The following is a 23,300-nucleotide window of genomic DNA, read 5'->3' on the forward strand; positions in this document are numbered from 1 at the left end:
GGCATCTGCCTCTTTTTTACGGCTTTTTCTTTACACTGTCGCTACGTCTGTCATGTTAGCGGTGTTTTTACCATCATTTCTACATCCATCACGTCCCAGAGAAGGTTAAACCAACATCAAACCCAACGTTTGGAGCTTGTAAACTCCACACACCTCTCGTGCAGCACCAGCTGTCTGATGCTGCAGCAGCGTCAATCTTCCCAGCTGGATGAGTGAATTTCTTCATCAGAGTCAATATTCTGCTTCATAATCGGAGTCAGTCATGACCAGACAAAGTGATCAGTCAACAAAGACCAGACCTGCTGGCAATTATACGTTTTATCTAATATTTGCGCTCTTCATGCTGCCCGCATCTCCTCCTCTCCCCGACTGGGAGCCTCTCGGCGGGAGGCGATTTTCGAACTCTAAAAACTCCCAAACTTTGCCCAGCCTGAAGGTTACACATTTCCACCATCTTCTGATGTAAAGTAGTAACTTCATGAGGGATCATATTTGTAGATGAGACTTGTTAAAGTCAGCAATGAGGCGTTGGCGCTTATAACCAGCATGCAAAAACAGACAGATCAGTCCTGCCTACTTACACTGTTGGTCTTTTGTAAATACGCAGTAATCATTGATTGCCTTTTTCGCTTCATCCTGCATCCTAGCAGCAACCACTTTGGCGCCTCTGGAGTCAGTGTTTGTTTACGTCATGCTGCATTCAATGTAATTGGAAAAAGGAGCTTCAAGCGCTAAACCTCCGATTTTGTTTTCTTTCTGGCCTTAGTTGGGGGGGACGGATCGGGGTCGATCTGAATCTGGGGGGGACAGATCCACCCCATCCCTCACCCTATCTGCGCACCTGGTGTAAATGTCTGGTGCCTCATAGCAAGAAGATTCCTATTGTACAACCCCTTATGTTCCAGACTGGCTGTGATCATGGGTGTGACCTCTGACCTCAGCAGTTTAAAGGGAAAGGATGGTTGTATGAGCACCATCCCTAAACAGAGAAGCAGCTAAAGGGAAATGAAAGGTCTTATTGAAGGCTAAATGGTGAGATTAAACTATGGATACAAAGCAGAGCAGACAGGCCTCAGTCACAACTCATACATTAGATCTAATCATGGATTAAATGATTTCATTTGTTCAGCTGAAGTTTGGGAAATATTAGAAGTGAAATAAATTTGCTGCTTGACTTCCATCTATTTTCCTCTGCTTATCCGGGGTCAGCAGTCTAAGCAGGGAGGTCCAGACTTCCCTCTCCTCGGCCACTTGGGCCAGCTCCTCCGAGGGAATCCCAAGGTGTTCTCTAGCCAGATGAGAAACATAGTCCCTCCAGTGTGTCCTGGGTCTTCCTTTGGGTCTCCTTGGACGTGCCCAGAAAGCCTCACCAAAGAGGCATCCTAACCGGATGCGTAAGCCATGACCAGCCGAGGGCTGCTAGTCCCCAGCATATCTAGTAGTAACGCCAGTAAAGGTGCCATTTCTCAGTAATCAGCACCAGCGTCTCAAGTTACCGGCGCCAGCTTATCATTAATCAGGTCGGTAGTTTGCTTCGGAACTTATATAGCCTCCTGCTGCTGGGCAGTAGTCTTAATTTTGGCCCCCATACCGTGCCATACAATCCAGGGTCTAAGGCAAAGCGTATTAGAAAATAGCTCTTTTAGTCTCGTTCATCTTCTCGTTCTTCGGGGACCCATGAGCTGACCGTAAATGGAGGATAATCCCTATTTGAACAAGAGGCAGCATGCTGCCTGCGTCAACACCAGATAAAAAAGCAAGTATATTCCCAACCTAAGAGAGCCCAGACACCCTGTGGAGAAAACTCATTTCGGCCGCTTGACTTGTGAACCTTGATTTGTGCCAATAAATCAGATTTTTCCGAACTAATTTGAAGTTCTGCCATTTTAAATCCGTTTTTGTTTGGTTTCACAGTACCAACCCCTGCTGGTGACCTTTAATTATTCTAATTTATCATCTTAGAAAACAATCATTGACTTCTCTCTCCCACAGGACTTTATTGGAGTGCTTTACAAATGCAGATCCCATAGGAGTGAATGAAGTGTTTTACACATGACAGAGTGCCAAAATGGAGTCATTTAAAGTCGAGTTGATGAAATAAACAGGACCATAGTTTTAGAGACATATTTAACCCTTTGATGCACAATGGTGGACAGGAACTCAAAATTGTTATTTATTTTTTGCTATCAAGCACAGCTGTTGAAGACTTCATTGCATTTGAGCCGCTCCATTTTGACTTGTTAAAAAAATCATGGTTGAAGATTTTATAATTCATGCATCAAAGGGTTGGCACTTTACAATGAATGAAAATCAGAAGGCACTTTTTGCAGACCATTAACTCATTCACTGCCAATGACGACTAAGGTCGTCTTTAGCATTTTTTTTTTTACTGTGTGGGCGTTGGAACGAGCCCCCGCACCGTGAGAACAAACATCCCAGCTCTAAAGCCGATCTTCATCCGCGTATGTCACATGTCACGTGACCAGAAAGCAGATGTGTTAGGAGATCATTTTGGGCTGTTGCTGTAAAAAAAAAAAAAAGAAAAAAGTGAGGCACGAACCGGAAAAGCTTCTGCCGATCACAATTCAACAACGGATTATGAAAGAATGGATAACGCTCAAAACACGCTGATTCTTTCTGATGTAAGAGGTGAGTTTACTCTTTGTTTTGGTTGTTTTGGCGTCGACCTCATCCTAGCACGCAACGTTCTGTGACTCTTAAAAACAGTAAAAACGGTGAGAAACGCTGGCAGCGAAGGGTTTTACCGATCAGGAAACGGCTGGCAGCGAATGAGTTAAAATGATAAAGCTGCTCCTGAATGTAGTGCTATAAAATGTCTTATTTGGGAAAATATATTTAAAGGCAGTAATTCCCTTTTTGCCTAAATAAAGCTGCAGATAAAATTTCCATTTCAGTAATTTAATTCAATTTAAAACCAGCCACATCAGGGTCATTTGATGAACCACTAAACAAAACAAATGACAATGAGGTCAAATAGAAAATAAATCCTGAAAAATCTGACAAAAAAGCTGTTAAGCTCCAGTCAAACCAGCAGGTTGAGCAGCAAACTCCAGCACCCTGTGGGACTTTGGTGGTTTTTCAGAATTCAGTGTTGAACGGATAATCCTTGTGGTGAACAGCCCTAAAAACGGAAAATCAGAACGTTTTATACCAGTTGAGTAAAACAAAAGACAACAAGAACCAGAATAAAGAGACTTTACCATGTCATTGCACACACCCTCCAGTTTCTGTTGAATCCCAGAACAGTTTTCATTTCCTCCTCGGTCAATTCAAAGTCAAACACCTGCAAACATTCACACGACTGTCTCAGTTCACAACCCCAAAAGTAGATGGGAGGTTAATCCAACCAGGAAGAGAACCCTCTGCTCGATGACTTGCCTGGAAGTTCTCCTGGATGCGCTGCGGCGTGATGGACTTGGGGATCACAATCACGTTTCTCTGGATTTGAAAGCGGATCAAGACCTGGAGAGAGGATGGGGATCGGTCAGCAGCAACCACCTCAAATTAGTCAGAGAGAGCCGTGGGAAGAGGCTAAACACAAAACTAAAACACAGTTTGTACAAAAGTGTACGTTAAATGAGGTCCTGATCAGCCAGGGAGTAAATATGCATTTCTAAAAAGGGATTCAGAAACCATAAGAGCGAGCCTAATGAGTACTGGTGAATCATTCCAGACAAAAGTAAATGAAGACGTAAAAATGGGCTAAACTGTCGGTTTTTCTCCTCATCAGCATGTAAAAGTAGCCATTTTTGCAGAAGATGGTACTTAGAGGCAGCAGAAAAAAAGATGCTGAAGAGCAGAATCAGAAGGGTTTAATGCCGCATGTGTGAGAAATCACAACTTTAGGAAACTACTGCGGTACCTGGTGCAAATAAATGAGAAAATAATAAATAAGCACAATAAAATAATAATATAGACAGGCAATAATTAGAGAAACGGATAAGAGATGAAAGACAGTGTAGGTACCAGAGTTAATTTTGCCAAGAACTTTTAATCTACTCTTGGTCTTTTGACTAAAACGTAAAAGAATTTCACATATTTTAGTCCTTTTTTAGTCGACTAAAGTAAAAGTATTTTTCTTCTAGTGAAATAATTTCTACTTGTGTATTGGAAATGTTAATTACACCTACTTGAAACTGTAAAGAAATACGTAAAATTCACGTTTCACACTTTGGATCAATAAAACTCTACATTTCTAATAGTTTTAATAACAATAATTTATGGAAAATACCTAAATGAACACTGACAGTTTGAAATTCTGACTCAGTATTAAAAAATATATTTGCTGATTGGTTCTTTTTTCGCTGTCCCGTCTTTTTGTTTCTGTCAATTTTCCTTGTCGTCTCTTATTTATCGACAAAAGTGTCGATCGATATTGGTCATAATTTAGTCTTTATTGGCGTGTACATTTTAGTTTTTGCTTCTTTTTAGTCCGCAAAAATTAATTCGTCATGAAAAAAGAAATGCAAATATTTCATCAACAAAATTACCACTGGTAGGTACTGGTCAGGTGCAAACATCACACGGGGTCAAATGACTGAGACAAGGTGACTGGCAGCTCCCTGTGCTCACACAAAATGCTGTGAGTGTTGTACCTGAGCAGGCGTCTTCTTGTGCTTCTCAGCAATGGCTTTGATGCGAGGATCTTCTAAAAGCGAAGGGTCTTCTGGTTTAGCCCTGCAATGGAAAGGGATTATCCACCTTTCTTCACATGCTGCTTTAAGGCTCCAGCTACATCTGGGAACACGCTTTGTTTTATAATTTAGCCAAAAATGAACCCCCCCCCCCCAAAAAAAGGCTAAGCTAGCTGTGAGGTAATTTGAAACAAGCTGAAACTAACAGATGGGATCCAGGAAGCAGAATGGCAACAGATAAACAGAAACTTTACCTTCAAATTGAAGACTCATAATTTAGCAGTGATTGTGCACATACCAGGGTCTGTCAGGGGAACCCAGGGGGCTGTAGGCAGTCACTGTAATGCCCTGAGAGTGGCAGAAGTTGATCAGCTTCTCCTGGTTAAGATAAGGGTGGCACTCCACCTAAAGGGTAAAACATACATCATTTTATTTAAGTATTTTTAAACATCTCTGTGTGTGAATTTCTATTAACAGATCCATTTACTAATTAAAAAAACAGGAGACTCATTTTCCCTTAGTTGTGTGTGTGTGTGACGACAAAAAGCGGGAAGAAAATGGAGCTTTAATCTCATAAAAAGACACAACCAGGTAAAGCAGGATGCTGATTGTGAACAATGGTTCTCGAGAAGCACAAAAACATAAGGTCAGCTCGGCTAATTGTCGTGGCCTGAGGGAGAACTGATGTGGACCATTGTCATCCCAGCACAGATGAGAGGAGACCGATAATGTCGTTACTCTTGCCCTTTCAGAGCCATGAACTTAAAAATGCATCCGTTTTCCTGCTTTGCAGCCCTCAGATCTTCTATAAAAGGCTAAATGTAAACACGAGCATACCTGGTTGTTTGCAGGTTTATATTTGAGGCCAGGTTTGTTGAGTAGAGCTTCAATCTGGTCCTTATTGAAGTTTGAGACGCCGATAGCTTTGACCAAACCAGCATCGACTAGTTCCTCCATCCCCTGAGAAAATAAGTAATCTATTCTAGGGTTATGTATGTAACAGACAGCGTTTGTTCTTGTTTAACACCTGACACGAGTGACTGACTCACCTCCCACGTCTGCAGGAAGTGAGTTTCATCACCGATCGTCTCTCCATTACTGTCAGAAGGAAATAGCTCTTCACCAGCCTGCAAATAAAAACAGTCAATCCAAATCATATTTAACTGATTTCTTTATTGGGAAAAAAGTTATTTAACACATAACAAAAATTTGTTTCAGCATGATTGATGCAAGCCCACCTTAAAACCCATAGGCCAGTGCACAAGATATAGATCCAGATAATCCAGTTTCAGATCACTGAGCGTTTTCTCACAGGCTTTCCGTACCAGGGCCTTCTCATGGAAGGTGCACCACAGCTATGGAAGACAAGGTTGATTCAGCTTTATGAACTACCAACTTTTATTTCGTATTTTTTCGTAGCTTTACAACATACCTTACTGACAACAAAGAGATCCTCTCTCTTGACCAGGCCATCTTTGATCATGGCATTTACACCCTCACCCACCTCCGCCTCGTTCTGGTAGACAAACGCCCCGTCGATGTGCCTGTAGCCGGCGGAAATGGCTGCTTTCACTGCCTCTGTGACCTTTCCAGGTGGAGACTAGTAGACGGGGATGACTCATGAGTAAAACAATGTTCGTATTACAGCTCGACTTAAACTAGCAAATCATGCAGTTTTTATGCAGATTATTTTTGGGAATGTTTTAGAAAAGGATAATTTTATTGTTAAAACATTTAACAAACAAAATATTTGTCATTTCTGCATGCCTGAGTGCTACTCCTTTACTTTGGAAGTCTGTAAAGATCATTCTCAGTGTTTTGATATATAAGCAAGAGGTTTTACATATTATACTTGTCAGAAAATAATTGTTTCACAGCTATTAATTGTGTCAGAAATCCTTATTTATACGTTCAATCTGCGTAAAAAGTATTTTAAGGTCAAATGTGGGCATTTAGTAAAACAAGAAACTTAATGTGAGGATTTAAACAGTGTGTTATGATGAAAACATGCGTAACATTGCATTTACAGCAAGCAGCTTACACAGGATTGATTTTAAGTGACACGCGCTTCAGAAATCAGCGTACGTAAGTTACGTAACGTCACGTTCTGATTAGTTACACTAATTATGAAATCAAGGCAGTTTACGTGGTCACGCGTGGATTAGCCACGCATTAAATACTCCATTTGGTCCTGAAGTAATATAAAACTCCGTATGCATTATTAAATCAGAGTTCAACGGAGGAAAAAACATTTAAAAGGAGAACAGGTTTCTGCTCCATGACACGCTCTCTTCACAAAAGTACCATAGCTAGCTTTCGTAACAGGCGAGCTTCAGCAAAACTGCTATTACGTCAAAAAGATACAAACCTTCCACGTGCCCAATCCCAAAATGGGCATTTCGGCACCGGTGTTCAGTTTAACAGTGGTTGTCATTGTTGCAGAAGACCAGCAAAACCCCGAATTTGGACGAGAAGGTCGGATGTGCGACAGGAATGCAAGTGGAGGAAGACGAAAAGGACTCGTCAGAGTCGTCAATCGATTATTGATGCCTTGCTGAAGTGCGCCGAGCGCCGTACGCAGCTGTCAGTTTATTAATGGGAGGAAAATCCCCTGAATAAACAAGAAGATGGTTGTCTTTACAGATGAAAGCGTCTCATATCTGATGGAATAAAAAAATCTGAATATTTTAGTATTTGAAAGCATCAGTTTGAGTTATATTTAAATGTTTATCTGTCTTTTTGTATTAGTATTCTACAGCAGCTGTTCATGTGATTCTGGTTGTAATCATTCCAGTATATCGGGTTATTTTCAATATTTATGAGCTAAGAAACAACAGACAGACTTAACTATACCAGGCATTTCATAAAATTCATGTTCTAGCTTTTAATTGATAGTAATTGCGTTGGGGGTGTTGGTCATAATACAACTTTAGCTCATTCTCTGTTGTTAATGGACTTATTTAACCACGTCTATTATACTTTAATAAAGCATTGTTTTTATTCCTCCCTGTCATTTTATCTTGCAGTATTTAATTCAGCTTGTTTTAAACGTGTTTCTTTCCTGTATGTACCTATTTCTTTAATGCTGTTACACTAGAGGCCCCACAATTTCCATGTCTTTTTCCCCCGCAAACAATGTTTTGGTCTTTAAAATTAATGAAGTAACATGTGAGTCATTTTTAAACAGTTGGCAATTAATGTGCAGAACAAAATCTCTTCATGAGATGCTAACTGGCATCTACAAACGCGATTTATATAGAAAACCTTTTACTGATTGGCTCAATGAACTGAACTATATTCGAATGCATACTTTGTGAAGCACCTTGAGACGACTATTCTTTGGCGTTATATAAATAAACTGATTTTAAATAAATTTAAACTTGATTGAGAAAATGTGAAATTGTTAAAATGCTGAATTCTTTGGAGAATGGTTTTGACTCAGTCTTTAAATACATTTAGAACATAAAACAAACCCTAAAAACATGCATTGAAAATATTAGACTGTAAAAGGAAGTAAAAGAGTTGCACAGTGATGGTGATAATGGAATCCAATGATCAATGATCAAGTTATTAAAAATTTCAAAAGTTAATTATTAAGACACATAAGAATGAAAGCAAAAACAATGTGGTCCATAAAGTCTAGTTAGCAATGGAACCAATAGTTCACATAACGAAGCTTTTTTGTTTTTTATATGTTTCATATGTTTGCCTTTTTCTACAACTTACCGGGTATCCACATATTTGTACAGGCCCAAGCACACATGGGGACAGACCCCAAATTGGAAGTTCCACTATTCAGCCACTAGAGGGCAGAATCACACTTTACTAACTGTGGAAAAAAGCCACCAGCACTCATCCAGATGTCTCAAATGTGAAACTGTCCAGATTTTAGAAACTGGTTAACACGTCTTTCAATTACAGTAAGAAACATGATTAATCACTTCCTCTAAAGCTTCCAAACGACCTCAAAAACACGCAGACGCATTAATGAATCACCCTTTTTTTAACCACCTCTGGTTATGTTTTGATTAATTCTTCGTGACCAAATCTCAGGATGACGTTTGAAGCTACAAGCATAGACCAGCTTAAACCTCAAGAGACGTCTGAAAGGGAGAAGAACACACACAAGGTGACTTCTTTTGGCAAAAATCAGATAAACCCTCACAGACCTTTAACTGAGCCATTCAACATTCTGAGAAGAAGATAAGAGAGGGAAAAACAGACGTAGAAAAAAAAGAAGAAAAACATACAAAGGGAAAAGTTATGTGAGCTACAGCAGCCACTGTGTACCTCGCAATGCTTCTCGCCAAAGTTTGAGTCTCTTCTGATCTTCTCCCAGCTGGACACCCGCTTTTCAGGCCCCTCTCTCGTCTGATCTGACTTCACACACTGGAAGGCCTTTTGACAACCTCCAAACTGTCAAAGTACCGAAGGAATCAAACACCATCGCATACTGTCAGGATCAAAGAGTCACAGGTAAACCAGACAAAGACACGGACGTGTACAACCGCTGCCTAAAAGGGAGGGGGGGTCATTTCAGAAGCTATTATTTTACGTCTGCAGACAGATAACATCTCACTGTACCAGGCCGACTGATTAAAATAAAGAGGAAACAACATCTGAACGAGCTACAGAGGACCAGCTTTCAAGAAAAGCCTTTGGCTGAAGTATAAACCTGCCTTTCAGATATCAAGCTGATCGTGGCGTTTCAGATAAACACAAGTCTCCTCTGTTATTTGTGGTCATAATGAACGCTCTTAACGCTCCATGTTCAGCTTTTCACTGACTCCAAATCAGATCAGACACTCTACCGCTAAGACACAACCCATCCTGGGGAGATCAAACACTACATTTCATTTCATGGCATTTTCCCCCCACAATCCCCCTCCCCTCCTCCTTCTCATGTCTCTCCTCACTAGACCGTTTTCATCTCTGTTTCTGCCAGAATGTCCTAGGTCACATTCTCCACCCGCGAATCTGATGTTGAGTGTCAGTTCATTTTAGGTTCACACACACACACACACACACACACACACACACACACACACACACACACACACACACACACACACACACACACACACACACACACACACACACACACACACACACACACACACACACACACAATCTTGTATTTGTACCCATCTTAGGACTTTGTCTTGACTTCCATTCATTTTAGTGAGTCCACTATGCCTAACCCTTACCCTTACCCTAACCCTAACCAGTGTATTCCTAAAGTTATCTGTAACATAAACTCAATTCACATCTTATCTGTAACCCTCACTCCTAGGGAGTACTCCGTATTAGGACTGGGTTTTGGTCCTAACAAGGACCATCGGTTGTAAGAAGGTTGGTAAATATCCCAAATCCGGTCTTCACAAGGGTACAAATACAAGTGCACACACACACACACACACACGCACGCATGCACACACACACACACGTTTAGTACTCATGGTCATGAAAATAATGACAACACATTGAATGAGAAGGTGTGCCCAAATTTTGGCCTGTACTGTATATACCAAGAAGTGTTGCTACATTGTGATTTCTTGATAAATATTTTATTTAGTAAGAGATAAGCTTTATTATCTTTATCTTAGTGAATCTATAATTAATTCAACAGGTAAACTAGTAGTAGCACATTCCATGTCAAAGAAATTAAAATGTTATCATCTGAAGAGGGAGAGTGTTTAAGTGGTTAGCAGCAGTGTGCTAGCTGATGGTCCCTCCATGAGGCTACTACAGCTCACCAGATAAATAACAGGATCAAGAGGAGAAATCCCTAACTCCTAAAAAAAATTGGACCAGCTTCTCCTGGGAATCCCAAGGCATTACCTGGCCAGCTGAGAAACATAGTCCCTCCAGCATGTCATGGGTCTTCCTTTAGGTTTCCTCCTGGTTGGACATGACTGGAAAACCTCACCAGGGAGGCATCCAGAAGGCTTCCTAACCAGATTCCTGAGCCACCTCAACTGACTCTTCTCAATGTGAAGGAGTAGCAGATCTTGTATGAGCCCCTCCCGGATGGTCGAGCTTCACACCCTTTCTCTAACGGAGAATCCAGACACCCTGCAGAGAAAACTCATTTCGGCTCCTTGCATCCACAATCTTGTCCTTTTGGTCACTACCCAAAGCTTATGACCAGAGGAGAAGGTAGGAACGCTCTCCATTCATCACAACAAATGCAGCACCAGTCTGAGTATCAATCTTGTGCTCTATCTTTCCCTCACTTGTAAACAAGACCCCGAGATACTTAAACTCCTCCACTTGGGGCAGGACTTCATCCCTGACCCCGAGAAGACATTCTAACCAGAGAAAGCTGGAGATCACGTTCTGATGAAGCCAAAATGAGCACATCAGCAGAGATCACAAAAACGGATCCTCTCAACATCTCGACTGTGCCTAGAAACCCTGTCTATAAAAGTTATGAACAGAATTGGTGACAAAGGGCAGCCTTGGCGGAGTCCAACTCTCACAGGAAACAAGCTTGACATGTCGGCAATCCAGACCAAGCTCTGACACCGGTCATATAGGGACCTAACAGCCCGTTTCAAAGGGCCTGGTACCTCATCCCCTGGAGTACCCCTCACAGGGCCCCCTGAGGGACGTGTTCGAACACCTTCTCCAAATCCATAAAACACATGTAGATTGGTTGGGCAAACTCCCACGCACCCTGTGGGATCCCCACAAGGGTATAGAGCTGGTCAGGTTTTTCATGGCCTAGATGAAAACCACATTGCTCCTACTGAATCCGAGTTTCAACAATCCAACAAACCCTCCTCTCCAGAACACGTGGATAAACTCAGGGGGCTCAGGAGTGTGACCCCCCTGTAGTTGGGACACATCCCTATTTAAATGGTGGGACTGCCCCTGATGTCCACACTATAGGGAGCCTAAGTCACTTCCGGACCACGGGTCCCCAGAAAAACGAAAAAAGGAATGCAAGTCAACGGGGCTAAAAACGCTATTTTCTACTTCTGCTTGTTTTGTGCCATGGATTTCACATATGATGTCCGCAAATTATAATGACACGTTTCGATACCAAGGACGCGCTTATTTTCGAACAGGGGGAACGATATTTTAGGTTTTGTGTGAAAATAAGTCCAGGACTACAAATGTGCTTCACAAAAGTGACGTCAATGAACCAGACACGGAAAAAACTGAGAGAAAATGGCTGTAAGTTCAGCAAACTTCCCACAGGAGGAAAAAAACTACCATAAATCTGGCCATTTGGTAAGTAGCAGCTACTTTGAGAGAGGAGATTATGTGGTGCCGTCACATATGCAACGTGCCGATTTCTAGTTTGTAGTCATGCTACGAACTTTTACAAGCTGATAAATCTCAAAGTATGTGACTGGCGTGGTCAAAACACCCACTGTTACTTTTCATTTCAATAGCAGTAGAACATATGTGGGATCAGGGCGTAAGGCAAAGCAGATAAGAAAATTAAGTTTTTGGCTCCGTTGACTTGCATTCATTGTTTTCGTTCTTCCGGGGACCCATGATGTGGAAGTGACTTAGGCTCCCTATGCTGATGTCAGGTCATGACATCTATTTTTAGCTCAAGTTCATCAATATTTAGGATCAGGATAAAACTTTAAGATCGTATGATCATTCACCAACAAGCAACACCCTGAATGAATCAGAGCAGCATGGTGTACAAAACATCTTATCTGCTGTTGACAACCATTAGAACAACCTCGGTTTAGAAAAACAGAGAATATCTTTGATCAAACAGACAAGCTAGCATCTAGTCACTTTTCAAGGTCTCTTAAACATTTCACAAGTCATAAAAAATTCAAAAAGTTGTAAAAATTTCCAATTCATAGTTAATCTGAAACACTTATTGAAAATTCCTCCCAGACGTTCTACAAAATTCCTCAATTGCTAATTTCTGCTTTCAACAATCACTGAATTCAAAACACAGTGCAAAAAGTGTGGAAATTTGCATTTGGTTAATTATTTCAACAATGTTTTTTAGTAATAAATCTTATATTGTTGGAAACCAGTCATCTTGAAGAACCAGGCATGCACAGAATAAGGGACAGAGCTAAATCTGTGGATTTAGATTTATTGCCAAGAATTCTTACAACAGCTAAATCACCTTTTGTGTTTAATGAATGTACTGTAAATACCCATGCAATGTGATATTTAGGGGGATATGAAATCTATGAAAGAATTTTTCAGATCAGATTTGTTTAAAGAAAGAATAAAGACATTTTTATGTTCACCCCTCAGACTAGCTGTTGGCTGTTTGGTCAGAAATAATCTCCATTTTTCCAAACTGAAGCCAGTCAAAAAGCAACAGGTAGGATGAATTATTGTTTTACTTTTTTACAGTGTCCCGTTGCTCAATCTTAATTATTCACATCCATTCCACAGGAAGTTTCTAGTACAGGCTGCTCGTCCACTTCCATGCTAAAAACGATAAATGTTAGTGCTCGCTTATTTTTTCTTCTGTGATGAGCAAAGTTTCACAAATGAAATAAAAATAAAAATAAATGTTCTCATTCAAAATTTGTAAGAGAAAAAAATACAGAAACCAGACAGCAAAGTTTGAATGTATAAATAATACATATTAACATAAATATCTTTAGCAGTTATTCTCGAGTGTCTGGGCACATTAAAAGCAAAAAATATATAGAAAATGAGACTTTTAATGTTTTCATTCAGAATTTTTGGGGTCAGGTTCTGTATTGTGTTGAGCGGACCTGGTTGGTACAAAAGAACCAGACGTTTCACAAATTGGACATTTTAAAATATTTATTTTATGGATTTATAGGTTGATGGATGCACAAGTATCAAAATGACAGTTTCTTTTATAAGTTAATGGTTAAAACATCTTGAGATTGTCATGTGAAAATATCATTAGAAAAAAATTTAGTTCATTGGTTTGTTTTTGTTTCATTTTCATAGCAAAAAATAGTGATCCTCGTGAAATCAGGGATTCCTTTAAATGGTTATGATGATTCTGCATTTTTGAAACAAAACACAAGGGTGTAACCATGTTAGAAAAATCCTGAGCAGTGCTCAGACATAAAGCTGCCAACCATTTATGTTTTCGTGTTCGATGTTGTGGCTGTACAATATATCAATAATAATTTAGGACTATGATGCTATAGTTCGATCAAGTAAAATCCCACATTGACTTTGAAACGTGTGTGGTGCCCATTTCCATGTTCGGTTTTTGTAGCATGATTAACTCAAGTTTGAAGGCACGATTTATGCTGAGCCAGCTTTTGATATATTTGTTGCTGGGTGATTGAAATCAGCTTTCAGAGGCACGTTCAGACAACAGAAGACTCAGCATTTCTGCCACCATCAGAGTAATTTTACAGAGTTTTGTAAAATAAACCCAGTCCTGTGTTCTCACTGGGTCACATTGTTGTCTTATACAAAACTAAAGTTCACTTTATTTTCAAAACGGTTACCGTATTTTCCGCACCATGAGGCGCTATTAAAAACCTTTGATCTTCCCCTGAACCGGCAGTGCACCTTTTAATATGGATGCGCCTTTTATACATGTATTAAGGTACCGGTAACTCTGGCCCAGCGCGGTACCCCCTATTGTGAATGAGAGGAATAAAGTTTGATTTAGATCTAACTCCTTCGTTTGGCTTATTGTACCAATTACGCACTACTAGGTGGAGTACGACTTCTCTGCTCGGCTCCTGGGTCATTACAGCCACACAGTGGCCGCGCATAATGCTTTATCTCCGGCCGACTCAGCTCTTCTGTCCTACAGTGGTAAGAGGGGCTTAGCGCTGCGTTCAGTCAGTCACCAGAGTTTAAATCTTCATTCTTGCTGCTTAAAGCACCCGTGCATTAAATTGGGACTAAATGTTACTTTAATAATGAGAAATTTATTTTTTAGTATAGATAATGAGTGGAGTAACATTTGACTTTGTTCTAATTGCCCTATTTGCCTTAATTGTGCCGACCAGGACGCTCGTTTGCTTTGCTGGGTGCATGTTTTGATCCAGTGAGCCTCATGTGCGGACCAAACCTTTTAACTAGGACGCTGACTGGCTGTGTGCCGTATAATCAGGTGAGCCTTATGGTGCGGAAAATACCGTAATTAAGAGCATTCATTTGCATCATTCTAACTAGGAATGAATCTAAATCCTAAATATAATAATGCTTGTGTACTTTCAGGCTGGAGATACTCCAGATGCAGTCTTTGGTTTTATCCCTGAACAGAGGCATCTCCTCTCTGGCCCCTCAGACGCAGTTTGGGCTTTTTTGGGCTTGATTAACCACTAGTTCGGTTTCTCAGACACAAGATTGCAGCGAGAACGCAAGTAATGGAGTGCTATTGAATTAGCATTCCTGAGAGCCTTAGAGATGCCTTGATTTCAGTCTGCCGTCGCTGTTTGTTCTTTGTCAAGTGATGTCTGATATTTTAACTGTAACGCGCAACAAGTGTCCATCCAGCCTCCTCCATATTGCTCCCTCATCAACCTATCTGCCACGAATAAACACAATCAACATGAAAGAAGGGGTATTTGGAGGCTTTTTCTCTCTGATGGGTTCTTTATGATTATCATTATGGAGATTAGCGTGACCGTGGACGTTATATCCCAGCCTTTTTCGCTCTGGAGGGAAGCTTCAGTGTTCCATAAAGCTGCCCAAAACACTTGTGTGTTTTCTGCTTTTGTTCTAAGTAGTGCTATTCAGTTTTAGGAGAACTGTCTCAAGAATAGGAAATGAACAGGATTCATCAGCACTTGAAAGTCAAGCTTTTTACTTAGTGTTAAATCCAGCATAACGTGCAGCTGCGTGGCTGGGTCATCAGCGATAACCCACCAGGTAAGTACCGTATAGTCTGGCCACAGTTTCCACATAAAGGAACAAATAAGCACAAGTCAGTAAGACTGAAAGCTACTTTGTAGCTTTTGTTTATGTTTGAACTACTCGACTCCTTTTATGGTCAATCGTGATTGTGTCACATGATGACTTGTCAGAATCAGTGATCATTTCAGAGTCTGAGAAAGGAGGAGGGTGTTGACGTAATAGTTTCTTTTTGCACCCCGCTCCTCCTGGGTGTCACGAAAAAAGAAAAAAAAAGAGGAAACCCTGTTGGATTTAAATCTGGGGCCCTTTCACTTGCACATGATTCCATTAATGGTTCAAACAACAAGAGGGACTTTGTTTGGGATCTTCTGAAGCAAGACTTGGAGGAGCTGATTTCTACAAGCAGCAAACAAGGTAATGGGAATTTTCAGAATACTTCCAGGCTGGAATATTAAACAGGATTATAAATACTGTCCAATAATGTGATGGAAGGATTGAGTTAAACTTACTGTTGTACTTGTTTTGATGGTGAGGTAGAAAAAACTATTTTTCTGCTCTGAAAGCAACATTCTGTTAAACAAGAAATTAAGTTATTAACCACAGCAGGAAAATGTTTCGGAATATAACGTTTTAGCACTTGGATGCAAATAGATTCCCTACTTTATCTTAGCTCAAAATATCTTAATGTTGTTCTAATCCACTTTTGTCTTTGAGGCCACCTGAAATGAACTCACTGTCCAATCATCCATTCATTTATTTCTGAAAATTTTTTTTAAAGGTTAAGAAGGATTTGTACAAATAAGCAATAAATGTGCTTTATTGATCCCCTTCTTCCATCCCTGAGGAGGAATGGGCTGGTGGCATCTGGGCGCCAACTTTCGTGGTTCCGTGTCTTACCCACGGATGGCCGGCGAAGCCTGGGCTCAAACCAATCACCTTTAAATACTCTGCCCGTCAAAGAAGAAATCCAGAGTCTTTAGCTGTTTTTACAGGACCATAGCGCTTTCAGAATGGGATTTGCCGCGGCACCCTGGGGAGGATTTTGGCATTTATAGTAGCAAAGCTGAAGCTAGAATATACTGCCATCAGGCACCCCTCAAACCAAGACGGGATATAGGGAGGTCTAGGGAGGTCTCCCCCCCCAGTTCAAAATGCATTGGACTCTACCACTGCCATCATATACGTAAATACCCAGTGGACTGGCACTGCCTATGAGATCTGCCGTAGTAGCCGACCGCCATCTTGGATGGGTCACCATTCGCCCCCAGTGCATTTATTTCTACTGAAGAAGGTGCTTACCCAACAAAAAACTCATTTTATGACACTTTTTTTAAACAAAATCTGACATGTGGTATGGCACAATAGTTAAAATATTATTTCAAATACATAGAATAAATTGAAAAATATTATACAATTGTCATTTTGTTTTGAATTGTCCGTACACAACACACCACTGCAGTATATATGAAAGCTTGTGATGGCTTTCATTAAAAGCCGGGCAAAGATTCAACCCTCTCAGGCTCAAAATAATTTTTGATAAAAGGACGAACAACTAAGTCCTTCAGGGGTACTTCTGAGTTTAAAAATGCTCATGAAATACGTATGTGGCGTGACCAGATAAGTAGGTTTTAATGTTGCAAATTTGCAACGTCTGCCTCCAGAGGGTTAACTGGTTAATTTTTATTTATAAATGTATATTTTTTGATTTTCCAGCATATTTAAAAAGATACCTGGTGCGCTCTACTTGTCAGCACATCACAAGATTTAATGAACAGATTTCTTTTATTATTCCTAAATTTAAAAAAGAAGTGGGAAGATTTGCTTTTAGTGTTAAAAGCTCCACTAGACTGGAACAATTTACCTGTTGACATACGGTCAATCACTTCTTTTAGACTTTTTCAGAATGCTGTTTATTTTCACGTTACACCCATTTGGAACTGCTTCTAAGTGATTTTAGTTGAAAGCTTGAAAGTGTGTGAGCCAGGCTAACTTATTTAGGTTTTTTTATGTTTTGTTCTCATTGCATATTTTTAACTATAATTTTGTTTTATCCATATATTCTGTTTTTTTAATCAGCTGTCTTTCTTTTCTTTTCGTGTGTTGTACGGATGGAGGACAGTCTAGAAAACAAGATGCTACATCTCAAGAGGCTTTTTCCTCCAAAAAACTTAAGTAAATAAGTAAATAAATAAATCAATAAAATATGAAATCCCAACAGGTAGGCTTGCAATTGTACGCCTGTTGTTGCAACTGTATGCTGCACAAAAAATGGCAGTTGCTCACCCTGCATTGACTACAGTTGGGTTTGGAGAGTGAGAGACCCATCCAATATGGCAGCAACGTTGTTATGCCCTCCAGCGCCCAATGTCGCATCTACGTATTCATGTCTATGGGCACTATAGGATGGGGGAGGGGCTTAGCAACAAAACAAATAAAAAAGAAAGACATAACCTTATCGGACTATCACTTGTACAGATTTCTAAAAAAATATTGAATCAGGTTGACCCCAAAAGTTATTCAGCCTAGGCTATAAATCTAACTATTACTTTCTTATTTGCATTAAAGATGATGATAAAATAATCTGTGAAATAATTTAAATAATGCAAAAATAGCTTAACTATAATAGATTTCTCCTTTATTCTTGCTAGTTTCAATGAGCTTGTTTTTCAAAGCAAATTTGTTCTGGATGCTTTGCTATAAAACATATCAGAGGTTCTACCGTGTCCTGTAACAACCTTAAACATCACCGTGTTTGAGCACCAGAATGACACAGCAGGAAAACTTCCCTCATGTTATTTCCCCATTTTTAGTCATCTGATTTTATTGACAATTTATCAAGAACACTGAACTTCTCTAATCTTGCATCACAGGGAATGTTGATTCGGAGGCAGCAAGTGCATGTGCAGCCTCGGCTCACAGTGAGGGAAAAACCGTGTGAACACGTGGACTTATTTTGGGGGGACGTGTGTAAAAACATAAGACCATGACACAAAATTTGTTGGCTATAGAAATTTGAAACATATATTCCAGCATATATCCCAGCAAAACCAAATAATAGAAAACAAAATATATAAAATTTGGTCAGAGGGACTGGTGGCGCCAGTGCTCGGCAGCCTCGCCTCTGTCAGTGCGCCCCAGGGCAGCTGTGGCTACATTGTAGCTCATCCCCACCAGGGTGTGAATGTGTGTGTGAATGGGTGCATGACTGGTTGTGTTGTAAAGCGCCTTGAGGGGTTCTAGGACTCTAGGCGCTATATCAAATACAGGCCATTTACCATATAAAATTCATTCAAATTGTTGTTGAAGCTTTAAAATTTTGATATTTTTATAACAACGTAAAAAAAAGACCTTAAATATTGACTTTTTTTCTTGTCAAAACCAGAACCTGTGTGGTGTGCAGCAGCAGAGATGTGTGCAGCTGCTGCACCTCTCACTCAAAGAGAAGAGCGCAAATTTCATGCACTCTTTGGTATATTGCAAAATAATGTGCTTCCTTGACATTAAAGTAGGTGCACATGGCACTTGGTGAGTTTTGCAATTTTGGGAAGTCAGTCATGTCTGAGTCATCACTAGTAAGAAGTATGCCACATATTTATTTTCTATTTAAAGACTGTGTAGGCATCAACAAGAGGAAGATCAAGGCATGAATAATCAATCCTGTTTTTAATAGTCATTTTCCAACTTTTTAGTTATGCCTTAAAGCATACAGTGCCCCCTTGTGGACGATATGCAAACTGCACCAGTTAACCCGCAGAAGAGCCTTTTCCTAGTGATAGCTGTCCATGTTTGTTTTCTTTTTGTTTTATCATTTGTGTGAAGGGAGGGTTCATTTTTCATTTCTGTACCTGAAAGGAGAGCTGGAGGGGGTACAGCTCCAGAGGAAGGTAAATATTGTCTGCTCTGAGGGCTGATTTCAAAGAGTGCAAAAGGTAAGCCCCTCTCAACAGTGGTGCACACCCTTTAACTGATGAAACGTGAATGCTTATATGAGACCTTAAGAACACTCTTTGATGTCACAAAATGCATCTGATTTACTCACAAACCTTGTTCCATAATCAAGAGAGGGACTGGTGTCTCTTCCATAGAACAATAAGCTCCTTTATGTGGTGAGATTTGTGTTTTATGGTTGCTAAAGTTTCAGAATTTAGGTCTTAATTTGGTATCTAAAGAGCATCATCTTGAAACAAAAAGACAAAAAAAAAGGCATCACAGATTGAATTTGAATGCAATATTTAAAAATTTCAACATTTAAAATTAGTTCGTCTAAAATACAAGACCAATCAGCTCTAGTACTTTTGTCTGATGAGTGTGACTAAAATAAATAAACACATAAGAGGTAGAGGTTGGACGGACTCATCCTATAAGTGTATTAAGTATGGATTGCTGATTGACAATGTAGTATGAAATTTAAAAAGTCACTTTTTACGCTTTTATTTTGTAAATTAAAATATTATGTTAAATGCAAATTATAATGTTAAAAATTAAGAGCTAAGGTCTGACTATACGAGGTAAATCTAAACATTTAGAATCAAATCCAAACATTAAAAACTAAATAAATATAGTCAGATTTAAATCTAAATATGTAAAGATATATTTGGGTATTTAAAGATAAATAAAAAATTTCTTTAGTGTAAAGCTGCTTTAGCAAATGTGGACAACAAGTTAGCGTAACACATTATTTTCATGCCTCATTTTTTTCTAACATAAATATATTGTGGATATAAAAAATTAATTAAAGTGGTTCTTGCATTTGTCTAAAAACTTCTGCCAATAACACGGTTCGGCCCGAAAGCAACCATTGGACCATCTACTCCAGGGGTCTCCAGCCTTTTATGGCCCTTGAGCTACTTTCACGCATTTAAAGTACAAAAGAGCTGCTGGCATGCAATTTATTCCCACTGATGTGCGAATCTGCTTACAAAAAATGCTATACTTACTATATTAATATGGGTTGTATTCACAAGTTGGTTTCTCTGTATTTCAATACATCAACATTATAAAAAAGTACAAGGAAAACAGTGAAATTCTCAAAATTAAAAGTAAATGAAACATTTTGTTTATTAACTATTTAGATACTTCTAGATAAAGAAGCAAAAATTTAATTTGTTGAATGATCTTTTAGAATGGATCAGTAGCATAACCCTTTGAGCACACAGGAACAGCTAACCTGTTCAGTCCCTAACCCTGTCTGGAGCTTAATGCCAGTGTTCCGCTATTTCGTCATCAATGAACAAAAACTTCCCAAAACTATAGAGGGACATTTAAAGAACATTTGAGAGAGAGAGAGAGAGAGAGAGAGAGAGAGAGAGAGAGAGAGAGAGACAGAGACAGAGAGAGAGAGAGAGAGAGAGAGAGAGAGAGAGAGAGAGAGAGAGAGAGAGAGAGAGAGAGAGAGAGAGAGAAATCATGTTTTGTTGTTATATGGGACAATCGTCTGAACCTGTTAAGGGAAATGTGTTGAAACTAAATCACAGGAGATGTCCAGAGTTTGGAAACCTGTGTTCATTGTGTGTTCATAAGCGAACAGCCTTTAATTTGCGTTACTGAGCTGTTAACGCGGATGGGACGTTACTATCACCCAGATTATTTTATTGAGGATGTTTTTCTGAAACCAGGTCTGTATAACCGACGCCACCTTGTCTTCTTCACGAGCGCGTCTTCATCCACTCGCAGCTGCAGCCACTGAGATCAGAAACGGGGATCCATGCTAGTCTTTAGCGTTCTCCCATTTCCTCTGGCAATGCTGGCTTCCCGCTCCGGCAGGGAAGAAACCCGAGGGGAGGAGTGAGTGTTCCATGACCGTGCTTACGTTCAAACCCTAGCTTGTGCTTTAGAAGCTTTAATATAAATATTTGAAATTATATCCACATCCTGACATTTAGGGTAAAATCTCAATACAATCAAATTTAAATGTTTAAAATTAAAGCTGCTATTGCAACTTTATTATATATAAATAATTTATAAATATCTAGTTTGAATTACATATTATTTTTGGATTAGAAATTATTTTAATTGGAACTTTCGGATTTCTTTTGAATATTCATGAAAACCTAAATCCTAAATGTTGATTTAAATCTTTAGCCTGTATATTTGAATTTGATAAATAAAAAATTTGATTTACTTCCAAGGATTTAGTTTATTTAGTTTGATACGACCCTACGATCGTTCCTATGTTTATTTTTCACAACATTAAACAAAGTAAACCACAGCTGTAATTAAAATCTAACATTTTACTTTCTAATCAGCGCCCCATACAGAAGTCCAAAAGACCAGCTGAAACATGCAGGTCTGAAACACAGTTCTTAGCAGTGACCCGAACTTCTCAGACAACTCGAACGGTGTGATGGAGGCTGAATCTGCTTCATGTCTGAGCCCCTCATCATTATCTCTGCTCAGTGGTTCAAGTCTTGAGTGTCGAGGACAAAACTCTCGTGGGGAGTCCGTTTCCTGATGCGGCAGGACACCGGGATGGACAATAGGAGAGTATTAGTAGCTTTAAAAACCCCAAATAAATACATGACAGCCCATCCACAAAGCCCACTATAGATGAGAGAAAGAGGGAGGCTGGTGGAGGGAAGGAAGAAGAGGAGAGCAGACTTGATGAAAATAAATAGAGGAGCTCAAAAGAGAGGCAGGGGTTGAGCGGATTGGAGGTGATGATGAGTGAAGAGCTGTACAAAGTACAACATCTATGGGAAAGGTTTTAATGAGGCAGACGTCTGTGTGTGTGTGTGTATGTGTGTGTGTGTGTGTGTGTGTGTGTGTGTTTTCTCAACTGTTTAATAGACAGTCAAAATTCAGCAGCAAAAACACACCAAACTTCCTGTCTCCAAGTGGGTGGTGGAGAATTTGTGAAAGTGTGGACAGACAGAGGAATAGATGGAGGATAGAACGAGGATGATGCAAGCGGTAACAATAAAAAGATGATTTAAAAAAATACACGATGTGGATTTTATTTGTATAAACGGGAGATTTCAACCTAACACCTTAATTGCAGAGAGAAACAAAAATTTGATTTGCATAGGTGTAGTTGCTCAGGATGCATTAAAGATGGAATAAAACACCAGCTGGCAGACTCCGGGAGGGGATTGCACACTAACAGGGATAAATACATTAAAAAGACACGGGAGTGATATTTAGACATTAAATCAGTTAGATCCTGCATGTTCTCATAATAAATGCAAAATGAATAGATTTTCTGCTTGCAAAAACATTTTCTATATACTGGTGTGTGTTTATTTGGTCCATCAGCTGATCTATATCTAAAAAAAAAAACCCAACAAAACACAGGTTAGCTGTTGGAGACGAAAACCACAACAGCACCATTGCTTGCATCTTCCTCCAGGCTCTGTGTATCAGTCTCTGCAGAGCAGCAGGAGGCATTTAATTGAGCTGTTAATTCTCAGCTGGAAATAAAGCGAGTCATGCCGGCTCCAACAGTGTCAACACTTGTTTAACGACCACGGGATCATACGGCACTGGTCTCATGAGATAAGGACATCCCAGTAAATTGTTTACAGCATTACATGGCCATTCAATAGATAATCTATAATGAACCACAGGGGCAAGCTAATTAGGACGGTCAACAGAACACCTGATGCTCTCAGGGAATTAAAAAGAAAGGAAAAAAACAGCTTTCTGGTGATTTCAACCAAGCACGGCATTGTGGTCTAAGGTGTGTGTGTGTGTGTGTGTGTGTGTGTGTGTGTGTGTGTGTGTGTGTGTGTGTGTGTGTGTGTGTGTGTGTGTGTGTGTGTGTGTGTGGGATTTGAAACATTAAAGCACCCATGTCTGACCCAAGGCCTTACAGACTTCTTTAAATAAACACATTTTAATATATTGTTA

General features: G+C 39.8%; 1 protein-coding gene across 1 annotated transcript; it reads right to left on the reverse strand.

The window, feature by feature from the left end:
- Positions 1-2,903: 2,903 nt before the first annotated feature.
- Positions 2,904-7,284, reverse strand: LOC107384342 (aldo-keto reductase family 1 member B1). The gene is made up of 10 exons (XM_015957570.3): positions 7,024-7,284; positions 6,088-6,255; positions 5,894-6,010; positions 5,705-5,782; positions 5,493-5,615; positions 4,954-5,060; positions 4,617-4,698; positions 3,400-3,483; positions 3,222-3,304; positions 2,904-3,142 (listed from the first exon to the last, which is right to left on the reverse strand). The coding sequence occupies exons 1-10, from the start codon at positions 7,087-7,089 to the stop codon at positions 3,100-3,102; spliced, it is 951 nt and encodes a 316-aa protein (XP_015813056.1). The 5' UTR covers positions 7,090-7,284; the 3' UTR covers positions 2,904-3,099.
- Between the last annotated feature and the right edge of the window lie 16,016 nt (positions 7,285-23,300).

The sequence above is a fragment of the Nothobranchius furzeri genome, chromosome 1 (assembly GCF_043380555.1).
Source record: "Nothobranchius furzeri strain GRZ-AD chromosome 1, NfurGRZ-RIMD1, whole genome shotgun sequence".
NCBI classification, from domain to species: Eukaryota; Metazoa; Chordata; class Actinopteri; order Cyprinodontiformes; family Nothobranchiidae; genus Nothobranchius; species Nothobranchius furzeri.